Below are 21,649 nucleotides of genomic sequence, written 5' to 3'. Positions count from 1 at the left end.
GGCGCACCGAACGCTGCACGCTAATGGGGGCCCCCAGACTCTTGTTAACGATCAATCTCGTCGTGCAGTTCCGGTATGCCAGGGCCACACCCTCGCGGATAACAGAACCAACATTAACATGGTCTAATACTGAAAACAAAAGTTCATGGGCAACACAGTCAAAAGCCTTTTCCAAATCGATCTGTAGAATAGCCACCTGACCATTAGTGTCATCACATGTTTCTAATACACTGCGCGCAACGTGAATATTTGTGAAAATAGACCGCCCTTTAATGCCGCAGGTTTGATGCGGACCAACTAATAAATGAATCACGGTCTGCAGCCTTCGTGCCAAAACCTTCATGTAAATTTTGTACTCGGCGTTAGTGAGTGCTATGGGTCGGTATGCTGTTACCAATCGTAATCTGTCTATGTCGTCCGTCTTGGGAATAAGCAGAGTATGGGACGACCCATAGGACGGAGGCAGTGCTTTTACTTTATAGGCTTCATTAAAGATTACCTGCAAGACCGGGGAAATTACATTTTTAAATTCTTTGTAGAATGCCGCGCTGAACCCGTCCGGTCCAGGCGACTTACCTGGGTTTAAACTGTCTATTGCTTGCTCAACTTCCCCTTGACTTATCTTCTGCTCTAATCTGTCTTTAGTTTCGTCGTCCAGACGCGGCATCTCGGCTAGAAACGAATCCTTAAATGCGATAACATCTACCGGATGCAATGCGAAGAGCGCCTGGTAATGCTCGAAAAAAGCTGCTTTGATATGATCGATGTCTGTTTTTGAAACACCTCCCCATTCTATTTCATGAATGTGATTTCTTTCGGCACGGGCTTTTTCCAAACCAAGCGCTCGTTTCGTTGGCGCTTCCCCTGCAGCCATGTCTTCTGCCCTTGCCCTCACCAGCGCTCCCCGATAACGGTCTTCCTCGATTAGCTCTAGCTTTTGTTTGGTTTTTCTTATGTCGTCCATCCATTTACCAGGCGCTAAGCATTCCTGTTTTAGCATCTTCTGAAGCAGTGCCTTTAGCTCCATTTCCTGTTGTTTTGCTTCATGACGTATACAGGTGGCTCTTTCTATGGCTTTTAATTTTAAACTTTCTTTAGTGAGCTCCCACTGCTGCCAAATCCTCATATTGCTACTTGGTTCTATTTTTGCTATTTCTTCCCTTACAGCCCGGTTATAAAATTCGTCTTGAAGTAGCTTGTCATTTAACTTCCACATTTCCCACGTAAAACCATTCCCCTTCTTAATGATTCCTATACAGCATTGAACCAAACAGTGGTCAGAAAAAGAAACCGGCATTACTTCATAACTATTGCATTTAGGTATAGTATCCGCAGATGCATAAATGCGGTCTAGCCGTGCGTGACTTGTGCCCTCGAATCGTGTGTATCTTACAGCACGCGCACCTTCAAGACACTCTGCCACATCCTCGAGGTTGCAGTTCACAATCATTCGTAACAACACTTCAGTGCTTTTGTCTCGGAAACCTCGGACGCTTGTCTTGTCGCGCGCACTAAGGACACAGTTGTAATCGCCCATGACAATCAGCTGTCTGTGTGTGCAAAGCCGTTCTCCGACACTTTCAAAAAACGATGCTCGGCCATCAACCGCATTCGGGGCGTACAGGCAAACAATGCGCCAGTCAGTGTTACAGAGCGAGAAATCAATGGACACGTATCTGCCCGTCATGCACGAATGGTGACCGTGCACCTCTAGCCCAGGTAACTTCCTAACGAAAAGAACACAACCCGCCGATGTGCCCACAGCGTGGCTAACGACGGCAAAATATCTAGACGTGAAACGTCGCACCATGCTCCCGGTCTCTTCCTCACCGTCGACTTTCGTCTCCTGCACTGCCAGTATATCGATATCTTGCTCCGTTATGAGTCGGTACAGCTGGCTTTGTTTTCTTTTACCTGCCAGGCCTCTGACGTTGAGGGTGGCGACTTTAAACGGAGTTGCAGAAGCCATTTTAACTTAGGAAGAAGAGACCGAAAGCACGGTGCTTACCTCCCGCGCCTAGCATGTCGCTAGACGCTGCCGTCGCCGCCGGTGTCATCCGGCGCGAGCACGTGCTCCTGGTCAGGAGGCGCCTTGTCGCCGCCACGCTTCTCAACCGGGACCTTTGGGCGCGGCCGCAGATTGGGCCGTCGTGCTTGCGGCGTCTTTGTCGGTGGTTCCTCGACGCTGGGCTCTGTTGCCTTGTCCCCGTCGGGCTTCGTCTCGGCGTGCGGACGCTTCGCAGGGGTAGTGATACCAGTAGCCATCCGCGCGTCGGCCTTCTCGTCGTGGTCTCCGCTCGCCGCCTTCGATACCACATCCACTGGCACTGGCGGGTTCGCTCTGTCCTTGGGTGTCTCCAGAGGCGTTAATGACGGGTCACTAACTGACGGCCCGCTCTCCTGTGAGACCACGGTGTCGGTGCCGCTACTCGCAACAGCTGGCTGAACCGCCGCCCCCTCCGTTTTGCCCGTGTCGTCGGCACCGCTCGCTGCTTCCTCTGCTTCGACGACGTCCATCAGTTCTGCGGAGTCGCTCGCTGCTACATGCCCGGTAGCTGACGCGTAGGTACGAACGCAGTCAGCCTCCGAGTGTCCATAGCGTCGGCATTTCGAACACCTGGGCACCTTGCAATCGCGGCGAACGTGCCCCGTGCCGCCGCAACGAAGGCACTGCATCGGCCGCCCCGGAACTACCACGAGAGCCAACTCGCCAGCGACTCGTACCTGGTGAGGCAGGTCGTCCACCTTCACGCCTGGCTTCAGTTTCAGGAGCACGGTCCTCGTGGTGGAGCCCTTCTCCTTCATGCCCGCGACGCGCCAACGCTCCCGGGTTACCTCGGTCACATTGCCGAACGCCGCGAATGCAGTCCGGATGTCCTCGTCGGCGACGCCGTGTAGCATCCAGTGGAGGCGCAGCTTGACCTGGTGGTCTTCTGGGTCAAAAACGATGCAGCGGCGTCCCTTCACTTCCAGCTCCTTCATGGCGGCCAGTTTCTTTGCGGCGTCAGCGCTGCTGAAGGTCACCGCCCACACATGGTTTATCTGGTACGCCCCCAACGCCACGACGTCGGGGAGCGCACCAACGTTATCGAGGGCGTCTCTGAAGTCTTCGACCCTGTAGGGCCTCACACGCACGTCCCCGTGCAAAAAAACCGTGTTTAAAACAACACGTCCGGTGGGCAGGGTAGGCAGAACGATCTCGTAATCCTTATCTGCGTCGCTGGAAAACCTGTTTCCGCGGCCGGCACCGGCCGCTATCGCCGCTCCATGGGAGCCCATGATTCTGCGTCCGTCACGCTCGGTGGCTGGAAGTAGAATGCCACTACGCCACGACTGCGGTGATTAATCCTTGACATATAAAAGCATTTTCCTCGGCGATAAGACATTTCCTCCTTTCCAGGCGTGACGTCAGACAAGCTAGCGCAGCGCCACCCGTGACCGCTTAAACCGGCTTACTGACGCTTCGTCCATGCGCGACGCTTTTCATGTTGTAGGCGGCCGTCACGTGGTGATAACTGGTGATGTGGTGCTCGTTCCGCCATTACTTCTGACCGTGGTCGTCATTTCGACTTCGCATTATTCGCCAACCTACCCGTCCATAACATCAAGACGATCTTTTACCACCAGATTTTCTAAGGTCGACGGCTTTCCTCGGCAACTGAAGGCTTCGCTTATAGCGCTGGTTCTCCCTTCACACTGGATTGAGCGCCTACCCTTGGGTCCTGCTTGGCCTACGCACTACACTTCGCAATGACTGTTCCACATGTGCAGCAGAGCTGACGTCTGTTGCCACTGCTCGTGTTCCTGGCAAATATTTCGAGCACTCGCCAAGCACACCTGTCGACGTTTCCAACAACGCCGGCCATCTACGCAGCTCTGTGCGCATCACAGTCGGTCAGCCTGCAGGAAAAGGAGGTTCCTTTTCTGCGCAGTTTATTGAGTACGAGCAGACAGTACGGGGGGTTGGCTTGATGTGATTGCATTTGTTATCCTGTTGTTGTGTTCGTATTTCAAGCAGGAATGATATGTCATAGGTTTCCTTTGCACGCGTGGTAGTGATTGTTGTGTTTCGATTTTGTATTTTCTAACGCTTTTAAAAGCTTCCCTTTCGTGAATAAAAATTCAGTTGATAGTCTGCGCTTGTGTTGTGTCTTCTTGTTCGCTTTGGTCCTCGTTTCTTTTTGCGCAGCTGAGTGTGAATGGTAAGCCGAAACCCTTTACAAGTTTAACAGCGGAACTGTATGTGGCTAGCTCCTGGTGTGAGCGTCTACGTATAGGGCTGGGGAAACTCGCGGTTAACGTGACCTGGCCGTCACCCACAACGAGGAAACGTCCGAGCATGCCCCACACCCGTGTTAGTAGAGGCTTCTAAGTTTTGTAACGTTCAAAAGCACTAATGAGAAAGTAAAATCGTAGAGACATTTTCTTTTCGGCACGGAGCAAGTTTGTGAATGGACTTCTTTCAACTGGGATTTGAAGCGCCTCGGAGTGGCCGGAGGCGACATTTCAAGCGGGCAGACGAAAGATGGACGGATCAATACCCTGTGAGCATTCTTTTACAGTTTTTTTCTGTCGTTGCAAGTGAAAGGCGGAAAAGGCATTTTACGACGCGTGGAAAATGGGCAAGAACGTGAATTAACAAGGTAAAAAGTGTTGCTGGTTAATGCCAGATCTTGTGGCGAAAAACAGCGCTTAAAGGGCAACTGCAGCACTTTTTTGAGAATTTCGCGATATTCAAGGATTCGAATCTAAATAGGCTTTACGTGAAGCATGCCAATTGTTTTTGCACTAGCATTTGAAGTAGTTACGTAATGGACGATTGAATTTTGCGCTGCTGCTCAATGCACTGGAGGTGTGCACGTAAGTTCAGCGTGACGTCACGGAAGGTCTGCCTTACATTACCACTGTCGTCAGCCACACCCTGCCCTGACTCGTTAGACGCTGCCAATCAACTCTCGGCAGGGTTTGCCTTTGATGGCGTTCCTTTTTTTCCTTCAAAGCAGGCGTTTGCGCGTTGGAAATGTATACCGATACCTTCGATGACGTCATCATGCGCCCCACCCCCCCCCCTCCCAACTTGGCGTTGTGCGCTGCGGAGAACCTTAAAGGTCGTCCGGATTTGAATCAGGGACTACTTCACTATTTCAAGCGCTAAACCAAAAAGACTTCGCATGCTTTACCTGCAAGTTTCACACATTCTATCATCTCAAGCTCGTGTATTTCTAAAACCTATGCAGTTTCCCTTTTAAATCAGAGGCGGCGGCAAACGCGTCGCATCCCCACACTTCTTTGTCTCGTGTAAGCGCTGCTTTTTTGCTGCGAAAATGCGGTATTTATTTTTCAAACATTTTGTATATGCCATCGCTCGAATGGCACCCTTAACACGATGTCACCCTTCGAACATTTCCAGCGTTTCTTTTTTCCTCCACTTGCGAACTTCGGCTGTATATTCACTTGTGGAATTAAAAAAAAAGGTGTTATCATCTATTGTACTTTTTTTTCTACAAGACAGGCGCTCCAATGACTAGCGCTCTTCCCGCTGCCACACTACTTCTCTGAGCGGCGCATTAGGTAGGCCACGGCTCGCAGTCAATGCCAGGTTAGAGGAAATAGCTGACACATTGCTTCCTAACGTCAGCAGCTGTATAGGTAAAAATAAAATGAACTTAAGTTTCAGAAGCACAGAGTGAAACAAATGTGTACTGAGCGAGCACGAAATGCTGCCGCAGGACTGAACTGGTGCCTTTAAACACTGCGGCTTTACCGCATAGACCCTTGGAAAGAGGGGCGGTGAAGGGACAAGACTCCCTGCTTCCTCTGCCTGCAATTGCTTCAAGAAATGTCAACTTCATGCTTCGCAATCCTTTCTTCATAATGGCAGACATTTCGCTTAATTGCCTATTTGCCATAGCAATGCAGGAAAAACAACATGTAGTGTTCGCCTGCCCTGAGCCTCACTACATGTATTGCCGAGAAAACGGCCCGGCTAAGACGGAGACCTCCGCGATAACATGCATAATAACTGTTCAGTTATTACAAAACTTTCGAAAAAGTCATAAGCCAAGCTTTAATTTCGACATCTGATGTCACGGTTACGTTATACTGACATGACACACTCGGCGAAGTCCTCCAGTGCTCACTGAGTAATTTTTGACTATCGCTACCAACATATATGCTTTGCCAAAATCAGACCTGTGAAATTACATGCGACACACACAGCATGTTCCGCAAATGGGAAACAAGCACCCTGGTCATGCCGTGAAGCTCTTTTTTTTCGCCGTCATCCATTCGGCAATGAATGGGGAAGGAAAAAAAGAAAAATAATAAATAACGCTTAGGACATTTACAAATAAAGGGGACAAAAGGGAGAGGCGGCAAAAAGACATGGGGCAGAAATGTCCGCCATGTATCAATTCTGCTGACCGACAGTACCAGGAAGATACATGTCAGGCAAAAGGCGCGAAAAAAAATGTGTTGCGCCTGTCAGTCACACTGATAGCAAAATTGAATGTTGTTACAGGACCTTCAGCTGCGGTGTACTAAAACGTCTCTTGGCGCTGGCGGTATATTATACCCCTGTCACACGGCCAGTTTCAATGGCCATCGAGTCGAGAGCCATCGAGATTTTCGATCGCCATTGAACTCGAGGGAGTTGTGGAGCTGCTACACGGCAAATCTCAATGGCCATTGAAATCGTTCTCGTGTCTTACGCCAAGCTCGTGTGGCGCCACAATCGCTGCTTTCGGTTTCGCGCAAATAACAAAAATATATTGACGAAACTTAACTAAATGTTGAAAGACACTTTCTTGCAGTCATAAGGCGCGTTCACACTTGTTCAAAAATCCGGCAAGCGAAGCGGATTCGCTCGCCGCAAAAACTAGGACCTGTTCTCATCTGTTGACGCCCGGGAGAGTTGGAACGGCCGCGCCGCTGCTGCTTCTCGCTTTGCGCACCACGTCGCCGCTCGCGACGTACACAGATACAGTGAGAAAAGAGCATAAATTTATGCTGTCTACGTACCACGAGCGTATGCACGCTTACGTACGCTAAACGCAGGCGCATTCTCACATTGAGTTCAGCGTATGCTAGCAGAGAGGCAAAAATAAACTTAGTCTCTAGTGGCGCCATCTGGTAGTCAAAACGGGAACCATTACTGTCAACAAACCGCCTCTCTTAGGCCTAACAGCGGCAGAATCGTCACTCTAAATAAAAAATAAAGCAAATTTATCACTTATACGTTTTCTTCTAGGCAAGATGAGACGAAGCGAAAGACCGGTGCCCCATTTATGACCAGTGAACGGACAGAAAAAGGCAGCAACAACGAGAATTCAGTCCGAAGCGAGGGGTCCGGCTTTGAAGGGCGCCGCCATGTTTGTTGTCGTTCGAAGCAATGCTAGCAACCTTGGGCAACGCTCGAAGGCCCTCGAAATCTCGATAGAGTTCCGGGCTGCTCCGTCGACTCGATAGACTATTGACTCGATGGCCATTCAAACTGGCCGTGTAGCAGCGCTCGATCGCCTTCGAGTCGATAGGCTATCGATTCGAGGGCCTTCGAAATGCCCGTGTGACAGGGGTATTAGTTTCAGAAATGGGGGCTACACCTTCCCACGCCATGGGCAAAATCATATGGAACTGAAACCATAAAAATCATGGGCGGTAATCTTTGGGGTAAGCTGCAAAAAAAAAAATCACTTGTTTCTCTAACCACAGAGCGCGTTGAAAAAAAAAAGAGAAAAAGAAAGCTCCACGATTTTTTGTTTAATTAAGGCTTGTGACACTTACAAACAGGCTCAGGTTTGCAACCGAGCCCGCTGTGTGCACCGCCATGCAGCGGAGCTTCCCAAGTGCACAGTCCACAGGCACTTGTCCTCAGTTTTTAACCAGCGAGTGACCGGCGGTGGGAGTCGAACACCCCACCTCCCGCAGCCGAGACGGGCGTCTTAGCCACTACGCCACGACTGCGGTGATTAATCCTTGACATATAAAAGCATTTTCCTCGGCGATAAGACATTTCCTCCTTTCCAGGCGTGACGTCAGACAAGCTAGCGCAGCGCCACCCGTGACCGCTTAAACCGGCTTACTGACGCTTCGTCCATGCGCGACGCTTTTCATGTTGTAGGCGGCCGTCACGTGGTGATAACTGGTGATGTGGTGCTCGTTCCGCCATTACTTCTGACCGTGGTCGTCATTTCGACTTCGCATTATTCGCCAACCTACCCGTCCATAACATCAAGACGATCTTTTACCACCAGATTTTCTAAGGTCGACGGCTTTCCTCGGCAACTGAAGGCTTCGCTTATAGCGCTGGTTCTCCCTTCACACTGGATTGAGCGCCTACCCTTGGGTCCTGCTTGGCCTACGCACTACACTTCGCAATGACTGTTCCACATGTGCAGCAGAGCTCACGTCTGTTGCCACTGCTCGTGTTCCTGGCAAATATTTCGAGCACTCGCCAAGCACACCTGTCGACGTTTCCAACAACGCCGGCCGTCTACGCAGCTCTGTGCGCATCACAGTCGGTCAGCCTGCAGGAAAAGGAGGTTCCTTTTCTGCGCAGTTTATTGAGTACGAGCAGACAGTACGGGGGGTTGGCTTGATGTGATTGCATTTGTTATCCTGTTGTTGTGTTCGTATTTCAAGCAGGAATGATATGTCATAGGTTTCCTTTGCACGCGTGGTAGTGATTGTTGTGTTTCGATTTTGTATTTTCTAACGCTTTTAAAAGCTTCCCTTTCGTGAATAAAAATTCAGTTGATAGTCTGCGCTTGTGTTGTGTCTTCTTGTTCGCTTTGGTCCTCGTTTCTTTTTGCGCAGCTAAGTGTGAATGGTAAGCCGAAACCCTTTACAAGTTTAACAGCGGAACTGTATGTGGCTAGCTCCTGGTGTGAGCGTCTACGTATAGGGCTGGGGAAACTCGCGGTTAACGTGACCTGGCCGTCACCCACAACGAGGAAACGTCCGAGCATGCCCCACACCCGTGTTAGTAGAGGCTTCTAAGTTTTGTAACGTTCAAAAGCACTAATGAGAAAGTGTAATCGTAGAGACATTTTCTTTTCGGCACGGAGCAAGTTTGTGAATGGACTTCTTTCAACTGGGATTTGAAGCGCCTCGGAGTGGCCGGAGGCGACATTTCAAGCGGGCAGACGAAAGATGGACGGATCAATACCCTGTGAGCATTCTTTTACAGTTTTTTTCTGTCGTTGCAAGTGAAAGGCGGAAAAGCCATTTTACGACGCGTGGAAAATGGGCAAGAACGTGAATTAACAAGGTAAAAAGTGTTGCTGGTTAATGCCAGATCTTGTGGCGAAAAACAGCGCTTAAAGGGCAACTGCAGCACTTTTTTGAGAATTTCGCGACATCCAAGGATTCGAATCTAAATAGGCTTTACGTGAAGCATGCCAATTGTTTTTGCACTAGCATTTGAAGTAGTTACGTAATGGACGATTGAATTTTGCGCTGCTGCTCAATGCACTGGAGGTGTGCACGTAAGTTCAGCGTGACGTCACGGAAGGTCTGCCTTACATTACCACTGTCGTCAGCCACACCCTGCCCTGACTCGTTAGACGCTGCCAATCAACTCTCGGCAGGGTTTGCCTTTGATGGCGTTCCTTTTTTTCCTTCAAAGCAGGCGTTTGCGCGTTGGAAATGTATACCGATACCTTCGATGACGTCATCATGCGCCCCACCCCCCCCCCCCCCTCCCAACTTGGCGTTGTGCGCTGCGGAGAACCTTAAAGGTCGTCCGGATTTGAATCAGGGACTACTTCACTATTTCAAGCGCTAAACCAAAAAGACTTCGCATGCTTTACCTGCAAGTTTCACACATTCTATCATCTCAAGCTCGTGTATTTCTAAAACCTATGCAGTTTCCCTTTTAAATCAGAGGCGGCGGCAAACGCGTCGCATCCCCACACTTCTTTGTCTCGTGTAAGCGCTGCTTTTTTGCTGCGAAAATGCGGTATTTATTTTTCAAACATTTTGTATATGCCATCGCTCGAATGGCACCCTTAACACGATGTCACCCTTCGAACATTTCCAGCGTTTCTTTTTTCCTCCACTTGCGAACTTCGGCTGTATATTCACTTGTGGAATTAAAAAAAAAGGTGTTATCATCTATTGTACTTTTTTTTCTACAAGACAGGCGCTCCAATGACTAGCGCTCTTCCCGCTGCCACACTACTTCTCTGAGCGGCGCATTAGGTAGGCCACGGCTCGCAGTCAATGCCAGGTTAGAGGAAATAGCTGACACATTGCTTCCTAACGTCAGCAGCTGTATAGGTAAAAATAAAATGAACTTAAGTTTCAGAAGCGCAGAGTGAAACAAATGTGTACTGAGCGAGCACGAAATGCTGCCGCAGGACTGAACTGGTGCCTTTAAACACTGCGGCTTTACCGCATAGACCCTTGGAAAGAGGGGCGGTGAAGGGACAAGACTCCCTGCTTCCTCTGCCTGCAATTGCTTCAAGAAATGTCAACTTCATGCTTCGCAATCCTTTCTTCATAATGGCAGACATTTCGCTTAATTGCCTATTTGCCATAGCAATGCAGGAAAAACAACATGTAGTGTTCGCCTGCCCTGAGCCTCACTACATGTATTGCCGAGAAAACGGCCCGGCTAAGACGGAGACCTCCGCGATAACATGCATAATAACTGTTCAGTTATTACAAAACTTTCGAAAAAGTCATAAGCCAAGCTTTAATTTCGACATCTGATGTCACGGTTACGTTATACTGACATGACACACTCGGCGAAGTCCTCCAGTGCTCACTGAGTAATTTTTGACTATCGCTACCAACATATATGCTTTGCCAAAATCAGACCTGTGAAATTACATGCGACACACTCAGCATGTTCCGCAAATGGGAAACAAGCACCCTGGTCATGCCGTGAAGCTCTTTTTTTTCGCCGTCATCCATTCGGCAATGAATGGGGAAGGAAAAAAAGAAAAATAATAAATAACGCTTAGGACATTTACAAATAAAGGGGACAAAAGGGAGAGGCGGCAAAAAGACATGGGGCAGAAATGTCCGCCATGTATCAATTCTGCTGACCGACAGTACCAGGAAGATACATGTCAGGCAAAAGGCGCGAAAAAAAATGTGTTGCGCCTGTCAGTCACACTGATAGCAAAATTGAATGTTGTTACAGGACCTTCAGCTGCGGTGTACTAAAACGTCTCTTGGCGCTGGCGGTATATTATACCCCTGTCACACGGCCAGTTTCAATGGCCATCGAGTCGAGAGCCATCGAGATTTTCGATCGCCATTGAACTCGAGGGAGTTGTGGAGCTGCTACACGGCAAATCTCAATGGCCATTGAAATCGTTCTCGTGTCTTACGCCAAGCTCGTGTGGCGCCACAATCGCTGCTTTCGGTTTCGCGCAAATAACAAAAATATATTGACGAAACTTAACTAAATGTTGAAATACACTTTCTTGCAGTCATAAGGCGCGTTCACACTTGTTCAAAAATCCGGCAAGCGAAGCGGATTCGCTCGCCGCAAAAACTAGGACCTGTTCTCATCTGTTGACGCCCGGGCGAGTTGGAACGGCCGCGCCGCTGCTGCTTCTCGCTTTGCGCACCACGTCGCCGCTCGCGACGTACACAGATACAGTGAGAAAAGAGCATAAATTTATGCTGTCTACGTACCACGAGCGTATGCACGCTTACGTACGCTAAACGCAGGCGCATTCTCACATTGAGTTCAGCGTATGCTAGCAGAGAGGCAAAAATAAACTTAGTCTCTAGTGGCGCCATCTGGTAGTCAAAACGGGAACCATTACTGTCAACAAACCGCCTCTCTTAGGCCTAACAGCGGCAGAATCGTCACTCTAAATAAAAAATAAAGCAAATTTATCACTTATACGTTTTCTTCTAGGCAAGATGAGACGAAGCGAAAGACCGGTGCCCCATTTATGACCAGTGAACGGACAGAAAAAGGCAGCAACAACGAGAATTCAGTCCGAAGCGAGGGGTCCGGCTTTGAAGGGCGCCGCCATGTTTGTTGTCGTTCGAAGCAATGCTAGCAACCTTGGGCAACGCTCGAAGGCCCTCGAAATCTCGATAGAGTTCCGGGCTGCTCCGTCGACTCGATAGACTATTGACTCGATGGCCATTCAAACTGGCCGTGTAGCAGCGCTCGATCGCCTTCGAGTCGATAGGCTATCGATTCGAGGGCCTTCGAAATGCCCGTGTGACAGGGGTATTAGTTTCAGAAATGGGGGCTACACCTTCCCACGCCATGGGCAAAATCATATGGAACTGAAACCATAAAAATCATGGGCGGTAATCTTTGGGGTAAGCTGCAAAAAAAAAAAAATCACTTGTTTCTCTAACCACAGAGCGCGTTGAAAAAAAAAAAAGAGAAAAAGAAAGCTCCACGATTTTTTGTTTAATTAAGGCTTGTGACACTTACAAACAGGCTCAGGTTTGCAATCGAGCCCGCTGTGTGCACCGCCATGCAGCGGAGCTTCCCAAGTGCACAGTCCACAGGCACTTGTACTCAGTTTTTAACCAGCGAGTGACCGGCGGTGGGAGTCGAACACCCCACCTCCCGCAGCCGAGACGGGCGTCTTAGCCACTACGCCACGACTGCGGTGATTAATCCTTGACATATAAAAGCATTTTCCTCGGCGATAAGACATTTCCTCCTTTCCAGGCGTGACGTCAGACAAGCTAGCGCAGCGCCACCCGTGACCGCTTAAACCGGCTTACTGACGCTTCGTCCATGCGCGACGCTTTTCATGTTGTAGGCGGCCGTCACGTGGTGATAACTGGTGATGTGGTGCTCGTTCCGCCATTACTTCTGACCGTGGTCGTCATTTCGACTTCGCATTATTCGCCAACCTACCCGTCCATAACATCAAGACGATCTTTTACCACCAGATTTTCTAAGGTCGACGGCTTTCCTCGGCAACTGAAGGCTTCGCTTATAGCGCTGGTTCTCCCTTCACACTGGATTGAGCGCCTACCCTTGGGTCCTGCTTGGCCTACGCACTACACTTCGCAATGACTGTTCCACATGTGCAGCAGAGCTGACGTCTGTTGCCACTGCTCGTGTTCCTGGCAAATATTTCGAGCACTCGCCAAGCACACCTGTCGACGTTTCCAACAACGCCGGCCGTCTACGCAGCTCTGTGCGCATCACAGTCGGTCAGCCTGCAGGAAAAGGAGGTTCCTTTTCTGCGCAGTTTATTGAGTACGAGCAGACAGTACGGGGGGTTGGCTTGATGTGATTGCATTTGTTATCCTGTTGTTGTGTTCGTATTTCAAGCAGGAATGATATGTCATAGGTTTCCTTTGCACGCGTGGTAGTGATTGTTGTGTTTCGATTTTGTATTTTCTAACGCTTTTAAAAGCTTCCCTTTCGTGAATAAAAATTCAGTTGATAGTCTGCGCTTGTGTTGTGTCTTCTTGTTCGCTTTGGTCCTCGTTTCTTTTTGCGCAGCTAAGTGTGAATGGTAAGCCGAAACCCTTTACAAGTTTAACAGCGGAACTGTATGTGGCTAGCTCCTGGTGTGAGCGTCTACGTATAGGGCTGGGGAAACTCGCGGTTAACGTGACCTGGCCGTCACCCACAACGAGGAAACGTCCGAGCATGCCCCACACCCGTGTTAGTAGAGGCTTCTAAGTTTTGTAAAGTTCAAAAGCACTAATGAGAAAGTGTAATCGTAGAGACATTTTCTTTTCGGCACGGAGCAAGTTTGTGAATGGACTTCTTTCAACTGGGATTTGAAGCGCCTCGGAGTGGCCGGAGGCGACATTTCAAGCGGGCAGACGAAAGATGGACGGATCAATACCCTGTGAGCATTCTTTTACAGTTTTTTTCTGTCGTTGCAAGTGAAAGGCGGAAAAGCCATTTTACGACGCGTGGAAAATGGGCAAGAACGTGAATTAACAAGGTAAAAAGTGTTGCTGGTTAATGCCAGATCTTGTGGCGAAAAACAGCGCTTAAAGGGCAACTGCAGCACTTTTTTGAGAATTTCGCGATATTCAAGGATTCGAATCTAAATAGGCTTTACGTGAAGCATGCCAATTGTTTTTGCACTAGCATTTGAAGTAGTTACGTAATGGACGATTGAATTTTGCGCTGCTGCTCAATGCACTGGAGGTGCATTGAGCAGCACTTGTTGTGTTATCTTCTTGTCCTTGTCTTTTTGTGCCCAGTACCCCCCCTTGTATTCACCACTGGAGGTGTGCACGTAAGTTCAGCGTGACGTCACGGAAGGTCTGCCTTACATTACCACTGTCGTCAGCCACACCCTGCCCTGACTCGTTAGACGCTGCCAATCAACTCTCGGCAGGGTTTGCCTTTGATGGCGTTCCTTTTTTTCCTTCAAAGCAGGCGTTTGCGCGTTGGAAATGTATACCGATACCTTCGATGACGTCATCATGCGCCCCCCCCCCCTCCCAACTTGGCGTTGTGCGCTGCGGAGAACCTTAAAGGTCGTCCGGATTTGAATCAGGGACTACTTCACTATTTCAAGCGCTAAACCAAAAAGACTTCGCATGCTTTACCTGCAAGTTTCACACATTCTATCATCTCAAGCTCGTGTATTTCTAAAACCTATGCAGTTTCCCTTTTAAATCAGAGGCGGCGGCAAACGCGTCGCATCCCCACACTTCTTTGTCTCGTGTAAGCGCTGCTTTTTTGCTGCGAAAATGCGGTATTTATTTTTCAAACATTTTGTATATGCCATCGCTCGAATGGCACCCTTAACACGATGTCACCCTTCGAACATTTCCAGCGTTTCTTTTTTCCTCCACTTGCGAACTTCGGCTGTATATTCACTTGTGGAATTAAAAAAAAAGGTGTTATCATCTATTGTACTTTTTTTTCTACAAGACAGGCGCTCCAATGACTAGCGCTCTTCCCGCTGCCACACTACTTCTCTGAGCGGCGCATTAGGTAGGCCACGGCTCGCAGTCAATGCCAGGTTAGAGGAAATAGCTGACACATTGCTTCCTAACGTCAGCAGCTGTATAGGTAAAAATAAAATGAACTTAAGTTTCAGAAGCACAGAGTGAAACAAATGTGTACTGAGCGAGCACGAAATGCTGCCGCAGGACTGAACTGGTGCCTTTAAACACTGCGGCTTTACCGCATAGACCCTTGGAAAGAGGGGCGGTGAAGGGACAAGACTTCCTGCTTCCTCTGCCTGCAATTGCTTCAAGAAATGTCATCTTCATGCTTCGCAATCCTTTCTTCATAATGGCAGACATTTCGCTTAATTGCCTATTTGCCATAGCAATGCAGGAAAAACAACATGTAGTGTTCGCCTGCCCTGAGCCTCACTACATGTATTGCCGAGAAAACGGCCCGGCTAAGACGGAGACCTCCGCGATAACATGCATAATAACTGTTCAGTTATTACAAAACTTTCGAAAAAGTCATAAGCCAAGCTTTAATTTCGACATCTGATGTCACGGTTACGTTATACTGACATGACACACTCGGCGAAGTCCTCCAGTGCTCACTGAGTAATTTTTGACTATCGCTACCAACATATATGCTTTGCCAAAATCAGACCTGTGAAATTACATGCGACACACTCAGCATGTTCCGCAAATGGGAAACAAGCACCCTGGTCATGCCGTGAAGCTCTTTTTTTTCGCCGTCATCCATTCGGCAATGAATGGGGAAGGAAAAAAAGAAAAATAATAAATAACGCTTAGGACATTTACAAATAAAGGGGACAAAAGGGAGAGGCGGCAAAAAGACATGGGGCAGAAATGTCCGCCATGTATCAATTCTGCTGACCGACAGTACCAGGAAGATACATGTCAGGCAAAAGGCGCGAAAAAAAATGTGTTGCGCCTGTCAGTCACACTGATAGCAAAATTGAATGTTGTTACAGGACCTTCAGCTGCGGTGTACTAAAACGTCTCTTGGCGCTGGCGGTATATTATACCCCTGTCACACGGCCAGTTTCAATGGCCATCGAGTCGAGAGCCATCGAGATTTTCGATCGCCATTGAACTCGAGGGAGTTGTGGAGCTGCTACACGGCAAATCTCAATGGCCATTGAAATCGTTCTCGTGTCTTACGCCAAGCTCGTGTGGCGCCACAATCGCTGCTTTCGGTTTCGCGCAAATAACAAAAATATATTGACGAAACTTAACTAAATGTTGAAATACACTTTCTTGCAGTCATAAGGCGCGTTCACACTTGTTCAAAAATCCGGCAAGCGAAGCGGATTCGCTCGCCGCAAAAACTAGGACCTGTTCTCATCTGTTGACGCCCGGGCGAGTTGGAACGGCCGCGCCGCTGCTGCTTCTCGCTTTGCGCACCACGTCGCCGCTCGCGACGTACACAGATACAGTGAGAAAAGAGCATAAATTTATGCTGTCTACGTACCACGAGCGTATGCACGCTTACGTACGCTAAACGCAGGCGCATTCTCACATTGAGTTCAGCGTATGCTAGCAGAGAGGCAAAAATAAACTTAGTCTCTAGTGGCGCCATCTGGTAGTCAAAACGGGAACCATTACTGTCAACAAACCGCCTCTCTTAGGCCTAACAGCGGCAGAATCGTCACTCTAAATAAAAAATAAAGCAAATTTATCACTTATACGTTTTCTTCTAGGCAAGATGAGACGAAGCGAAAGACCGGTGCCCCATTTATGACCAGTGAACGGACAGAAAAAGGCAGCAACAACGAGAATTCAGTCCGAAGCGAGGGGTCCGGCTTTGAAGGGCGCCGCCATGTTTGTTGTCGTTCGAAGCAATGCTAGCAACCTTGGGCAACGCTCGAAGGCCCTCGAAATCTCGATAGAGTTCCGGGCTGCTCCGTCGACTCGATAGACTATTGACTCGATGGCCATTCAAACTGGCCGTGTAGCAGCGCTCGATCGCCTTCGAGTCGATAGGCTATCGATTCGAGGGCCTTCGAAATGCCCGTGTGACAGGGGTATTAGTTTCAGAAATGGGGGCTACACCTTCCCACGCCATGGGCAAAATCATATGGAACTGAAACCATAAAAATCATGGGCGGTAATCTTTGGGGTAAGCTGCAAAAAAAAAAAAATCACTTGTTTCTCTAACCACAGAGCGCGTTGAAAAAAAAAAGAGAAAAAGAAAGCTCCACGATTTTTTGTTTAATTAAGGCTTGTGACACTTACAAACAGGCTCAGGTTTGCAACCGAGCCCGCTGTGTGCACCGCCATGCAGCGGAGCTTCCCAAGTGCACAGTCCACAGGCACTTGTACTCAGTTTTTAACCAGCGAGTGACCGGCGGTGGGAGTCGAACACCCCACCTCCCGCAGCCGAGACGGGCGTCTTAGCCACTACGCCACGACTGCTTTTTTTTTTTCTTTATTGCCTGGCTTTGACACACAAACTGGACAACACAAACAATCAACAAAAGACAATAACTATGTACACACTACTTGTGGTCAGCCAGCATAAATCTGGCTTCGTCCAATTAAAATTCACGCATCGTACAGAGCGGCTCTACTCTTGAGAGCCACTCCGGAGGCTCCGCAGCGGCTTTCTGAATGGCGAGAAACATGTCCATGCTTTCGCGGAAATAAATTCTAGCAGGTCTTGCGTCTCTGTCACAATGGTAGCCTGCCATTCTGGAGCGCCATATACAGTGGAGGCCTGTCAGCATTATTAAATCGAAAGGCACCCCATCCTCATTTTCAACACATAAGAACTGGATGCCATACGGGTCTAGTGGAAATTCTTTCTTTAATGTTCGCTGCAATACATCCCAAAAATAAACCCCTTCCCAACAGTGTAAAAATACATGGTCTATTGTTTCCGGCTTTCTGCAAATTAAACAGTTAGATCCCCAAGGTAAAAATAATTCCTTTCCTTCTAAAAATTTTTTAACCGGTAAGGTTCCGGTGTGCAGCTTAAAAAAGAAGGTTTTCGTTCCTGATGGCACCTGCATATTTTTAACTCTCTTTAAAACATCTTTGCCTTGGCCTCCACTGTACAAGGCCCTGTACAAGGGCACCGGGAAAACTACATCGCACAAAGCACGGTAGAGTTTCTTTCTTTTCACAGTCGACAGAAAGTCATTTGAAAACCGCGCGGAAAGAAACCTTACACTGGCAACGATTTCCCGGTAAAAACCGGTGACCCTACTGTAAACCTCAGCAGTTCCGACTATGTATTCTGGAAGCAGATGCCGCAGCCTAACTTGGCATACGGTACGCAAAAACGGGTCTCTTGTGTCCCGAAGAAACAAAAAACGATTGACCAGCTGTCTCAAAAACAAATGGCCCAGTCCCAGCCCGCCTTCTTGAACCCGTCGGAACAGGTTGGTCCGGCTGCAGCGCTCCCATTCAGACGACCAGACAAAGACGGCGAAAATTCGGTGCAGCTTTTGAATGCTTAGCCGTGAACAGTGCAACACCTGCATTACGTACCAGAGCCTGCTGATAAAGAACAAGTTGCAAACAGTGGCTCTGGCGAAAATGGACAAGGTCGTTCCTTTCCACTTATCAGCTCTCTCCCGTATCTCTTTAATCTGTCCTGTCCAATACTGTTCACTGTCACGGTAAGCAGCAAGTGGAACGCCCAAGTATTTATCTGGCGTTGTCGTCCAAGGCACGCTGGCAAACCGCTCAGGCGTAGATGCCCACCCGCCATGCCACAGCCCGAGGCACTTCGACCAGTTAACCCCGCTTCCTGTAGCTTGGCTGAAATCTCGTACACACTGAACAGCCTCGCTTATGCTTCCCTCGTCAACGGAAAACACAGCAATGTCATCTGCATACGCCAAGAGCTTTACTTCGGCTGCTTGTAAAGTGAATCCGTTAATACTATTGTTTTTCAGAATCTTTAAACAAAGGGTCTCCACATAAATACAAAATAAAAGGGGGCTGAGGGGACAGCCCTGGCGCACCGAACGCTGCACGCTAATGGGGGCCCCCAGACTCTTGTTCACTATCAATCTCGTCGTGCAGTTCCGGTATGCCAGGGCCACACCCTCGCGGATAACAGAACCAACATTAACATGGCCTAATACTGAAAACAAAAGTTCATGGGCAACGCAGTCAAAAGCCTTTTCCAAATCGATCTGAAGAATAGCCACCTGACCATCAGTGTCATCACAGGTTTCTAAGACACTGCGCGCAACGTGTATATTTGTAAAAATAGACCGCCCTTTAATCCCGCAGGTCTGATGCGGACCAACTAATAAATGAATCACGGTCTGCAACCTTCGTGCCAAAATCTTCATGTAAATTTTGTACTCGACGTTAGTGAGTGCTATGGGTCGGTATGCTGTTACCAATCGTAATCTGTCTATGTCGTCCGTCTTGGGAATAAGCACAGTATGGGACGACCCATAGGACGGAGGCAGTGCTTTTACTTCATAGGCTTCATTAAAGATTACCTGCAAGACCGGGGAAATTACATTTTTAAATTCTTTGTAGAAAGCCGCGCTGAACCCGTCCGGTCCAGGCGACTTACCAGGGTTTAAACTATCTATTGCCTGCTCAACTTCCAATTGAGTTATCGCCTGCTCTAATCTCTCTTTAGTTTCGTCGTCCAGGCGCGGCATCTCGGCCAGAAACGCCTCCTTAAATGTGACAACATCTACCGGATGCAATGCGAAGAGCGCCTGATAATGCTCGAAAAAAGCTGCTTTGATATGATCGATGTCCGTTTTTGAAACACCTCTCCATTCTATTTCGTTTATGTGGTTTCTTTCGGCACGGGCTTTTTCTAAACCAAGCGCTCGTTTCGTTGGCGCTTCCCCTGCAGCCATGTCTTCTGCCCTTGCCCTCACCAGCGCTCCCCGATAACGTTCTTCTTCGATAAGCTGTAACTTTTGTTTGGTTTTTCTTATGTCTTCTATCCATGTACCAGGCGCTCGGCATTCCTGTTTTATCATCTTCTGAAGCAGTGCCTTTAGCTCCATTTCCTCTTTTTTTTCTTCATGACGTATACAGGTGGCTCTTTCTATTGCTTTTAATTTTAAAGTTTCTTTAGTGAGCTCCCACTGCTGCCAAATCCTCATGTTGCTACTTGGTTCTATTTTTGCTATTTCTTCCCTTACAGCTTGGTTATAAAATTCGTCCTGAAGTAGTTTGTCGTTTAACTTCCACATTTCCCACGAAAAAACATTCCCCTTCTTAACGATTCCTATGCAACATTGAACTAAACAGTGGTCAGAAAATGAAACCGGCACTACTCCATAACTATTGCATTTAGGTACAGTATCCGCGGATGCATAAATGCGGTCTAGCCGTGCGTGACTTGAGCCCTCGAATCGTGTGTACTTTACAGCACGCGCTCCTTCAAGACACTCAGCGACATCCTCGAGGTTGCAGTTCACAATCACTCGCAACAACACTTGAGTGCTCTTATCTCGGAAATTTCGGACACTTGTCTTGTCGCGCGCGCTAAGAACACAGTTATAATCGCCCATAACAATCAGCTGTCTGTCCATGCGAAGCCGTTCTTGGACACTTTCAAAAAACGTGGCTCGGCCATCAACCGAATTAGGAGCGTACAGGCAAACAATGCGCCAGTCAGTGTTGCACAGTGAAAAATCTATGGACACGTATCGACCCGACAAACACGAATAATGACCGTGTACCTCTAGCCCCGGCAACTTCTTGACAAACAGAATACAACCTGCCGATGTGCCCACCGCATGGCTGACAACGGCAAAATATCTAGACGTGAAACGCCGCACCATGCTCCCGGTCTCTTCCTCACCATCGACTTTAGTTTCCTGCACTGCTAATATATCAATGTCTTGCTCCGTTATAAGTCGGTACAGCTGGCTTTGTTTTCTTTTGCCTGCCAGGCCTCTGACATTTAAAGTGGCGACTTCGAACGGAGTTGCGGAAGCCATTTCAACTTAAGAAGAAGGGACCGAAAGCATGGTGCTTACCTCCCGCGCCTAGCATGTCGCTAGACGATGCCGTCGCCGCCGGTGTCATCCGGCGCGAGCACATGGACCTGGTCAGGCGGCGCCTTGCCGCCGCCACGCATGTCATCCGGAACCTTCGGGCGCGGTCGCAGACTGGGTCGTCGTGCTTGGGGCGTCTTTGTCGGCGGTTCCTCCACGCTGGACTCCGCTGCCTTCTCCCCGTCGGCCTTGGTCTCGGTGTGCGGACGCTTCGCAGGGGTGGTCACGCCGGTGTTCACGCGGGCTTCGGCCTTCTCGTCGCGGTTCTCGCTGGCCGCCTTTGTTTCCACGTCCACGTGCTCTGGCGGGCTCGGGTTTTCTTTGGGCGTCTCCACAGGCGTCGAAGAGAGGTCACTAGTTAGCGACGCGCTCTCCTGTGCGCCAGCCGCGTCGGCGTTGCTGCTCGAGACAGCTGGTTCAACCCCCGCCGTTTTGCCCGTGTCGTCGATGCCGCTGGCTGCTTCCTCCGCCTCGACGACATCCATGAGCTCTGCGGAGTCGCTCGCCGCTACACGCCCTGTAGCCGACGCGTAGGTGCGCACGCAGTCAGCCTCGGAGTGTCCATAGCGACGGCACTTCGAGCACCTGGGCACCTTACAATCACGGCGCACGTGCCCCGTGCCGCTGCAGCGCAGGCACTGCATCGGCCGCCCTGGCACCACCACGAGAGCCAACTCGCCAGCGACTCGTACCTGGTGGGGCAGGTCATCCACCTTCACGCCTGGCTTCAGTTTGAGGAGCACGGTCCTCGTGGTGGACCCCTTCTCCTTCAT

General features: G+C 49.2%; 1 protein-coding gene across 1 annotated transcript; it reads right to left on the bottom strand.

Moving 5' to 3' along the window:
* Positions 1-535: 535 nt before the first annotated feature.
* LOC149334534 (uncharacterized) lies at positions 536-20,617 on the bottom strand. Its single transcript, XM_089557944.1, has 2 exons — positions 20,613-20,617; positions 536-3,322 (listed from the first exon to the last, which is right to left on the bottom strand). The coding sequence occupies exons 1-2, from the start codon at positions 20,615-20,617 to the stop codon at positions 2,029-2,031; spliced, it is 1,299 nt and encodes a 432-aa protein (XP_089414070.1). The 3' UTR covers positions 536-2,028.
* Positions 20,618-21,649: the final 1,032 nt, after the last annotated feature.

This window comes from Amblyomma mixtum, chromosome 8 (assembly GCF_055824585.1).
Source record: "Amblyomma mixtum isolate Tamu chromosome 8, ASM5582458v1, whole genome shotgun sequence".
NCBI lineage: Eukaryota > Metazoa > Arthropoda > Arachnida > Ixodida > Ixodidae > Amblyomma > Amblyomma mixtum.
Note: the sequence above shows the minus strand (reverse complement) of the source record. Positions and strands in the feature narration are given on the sequence as shown.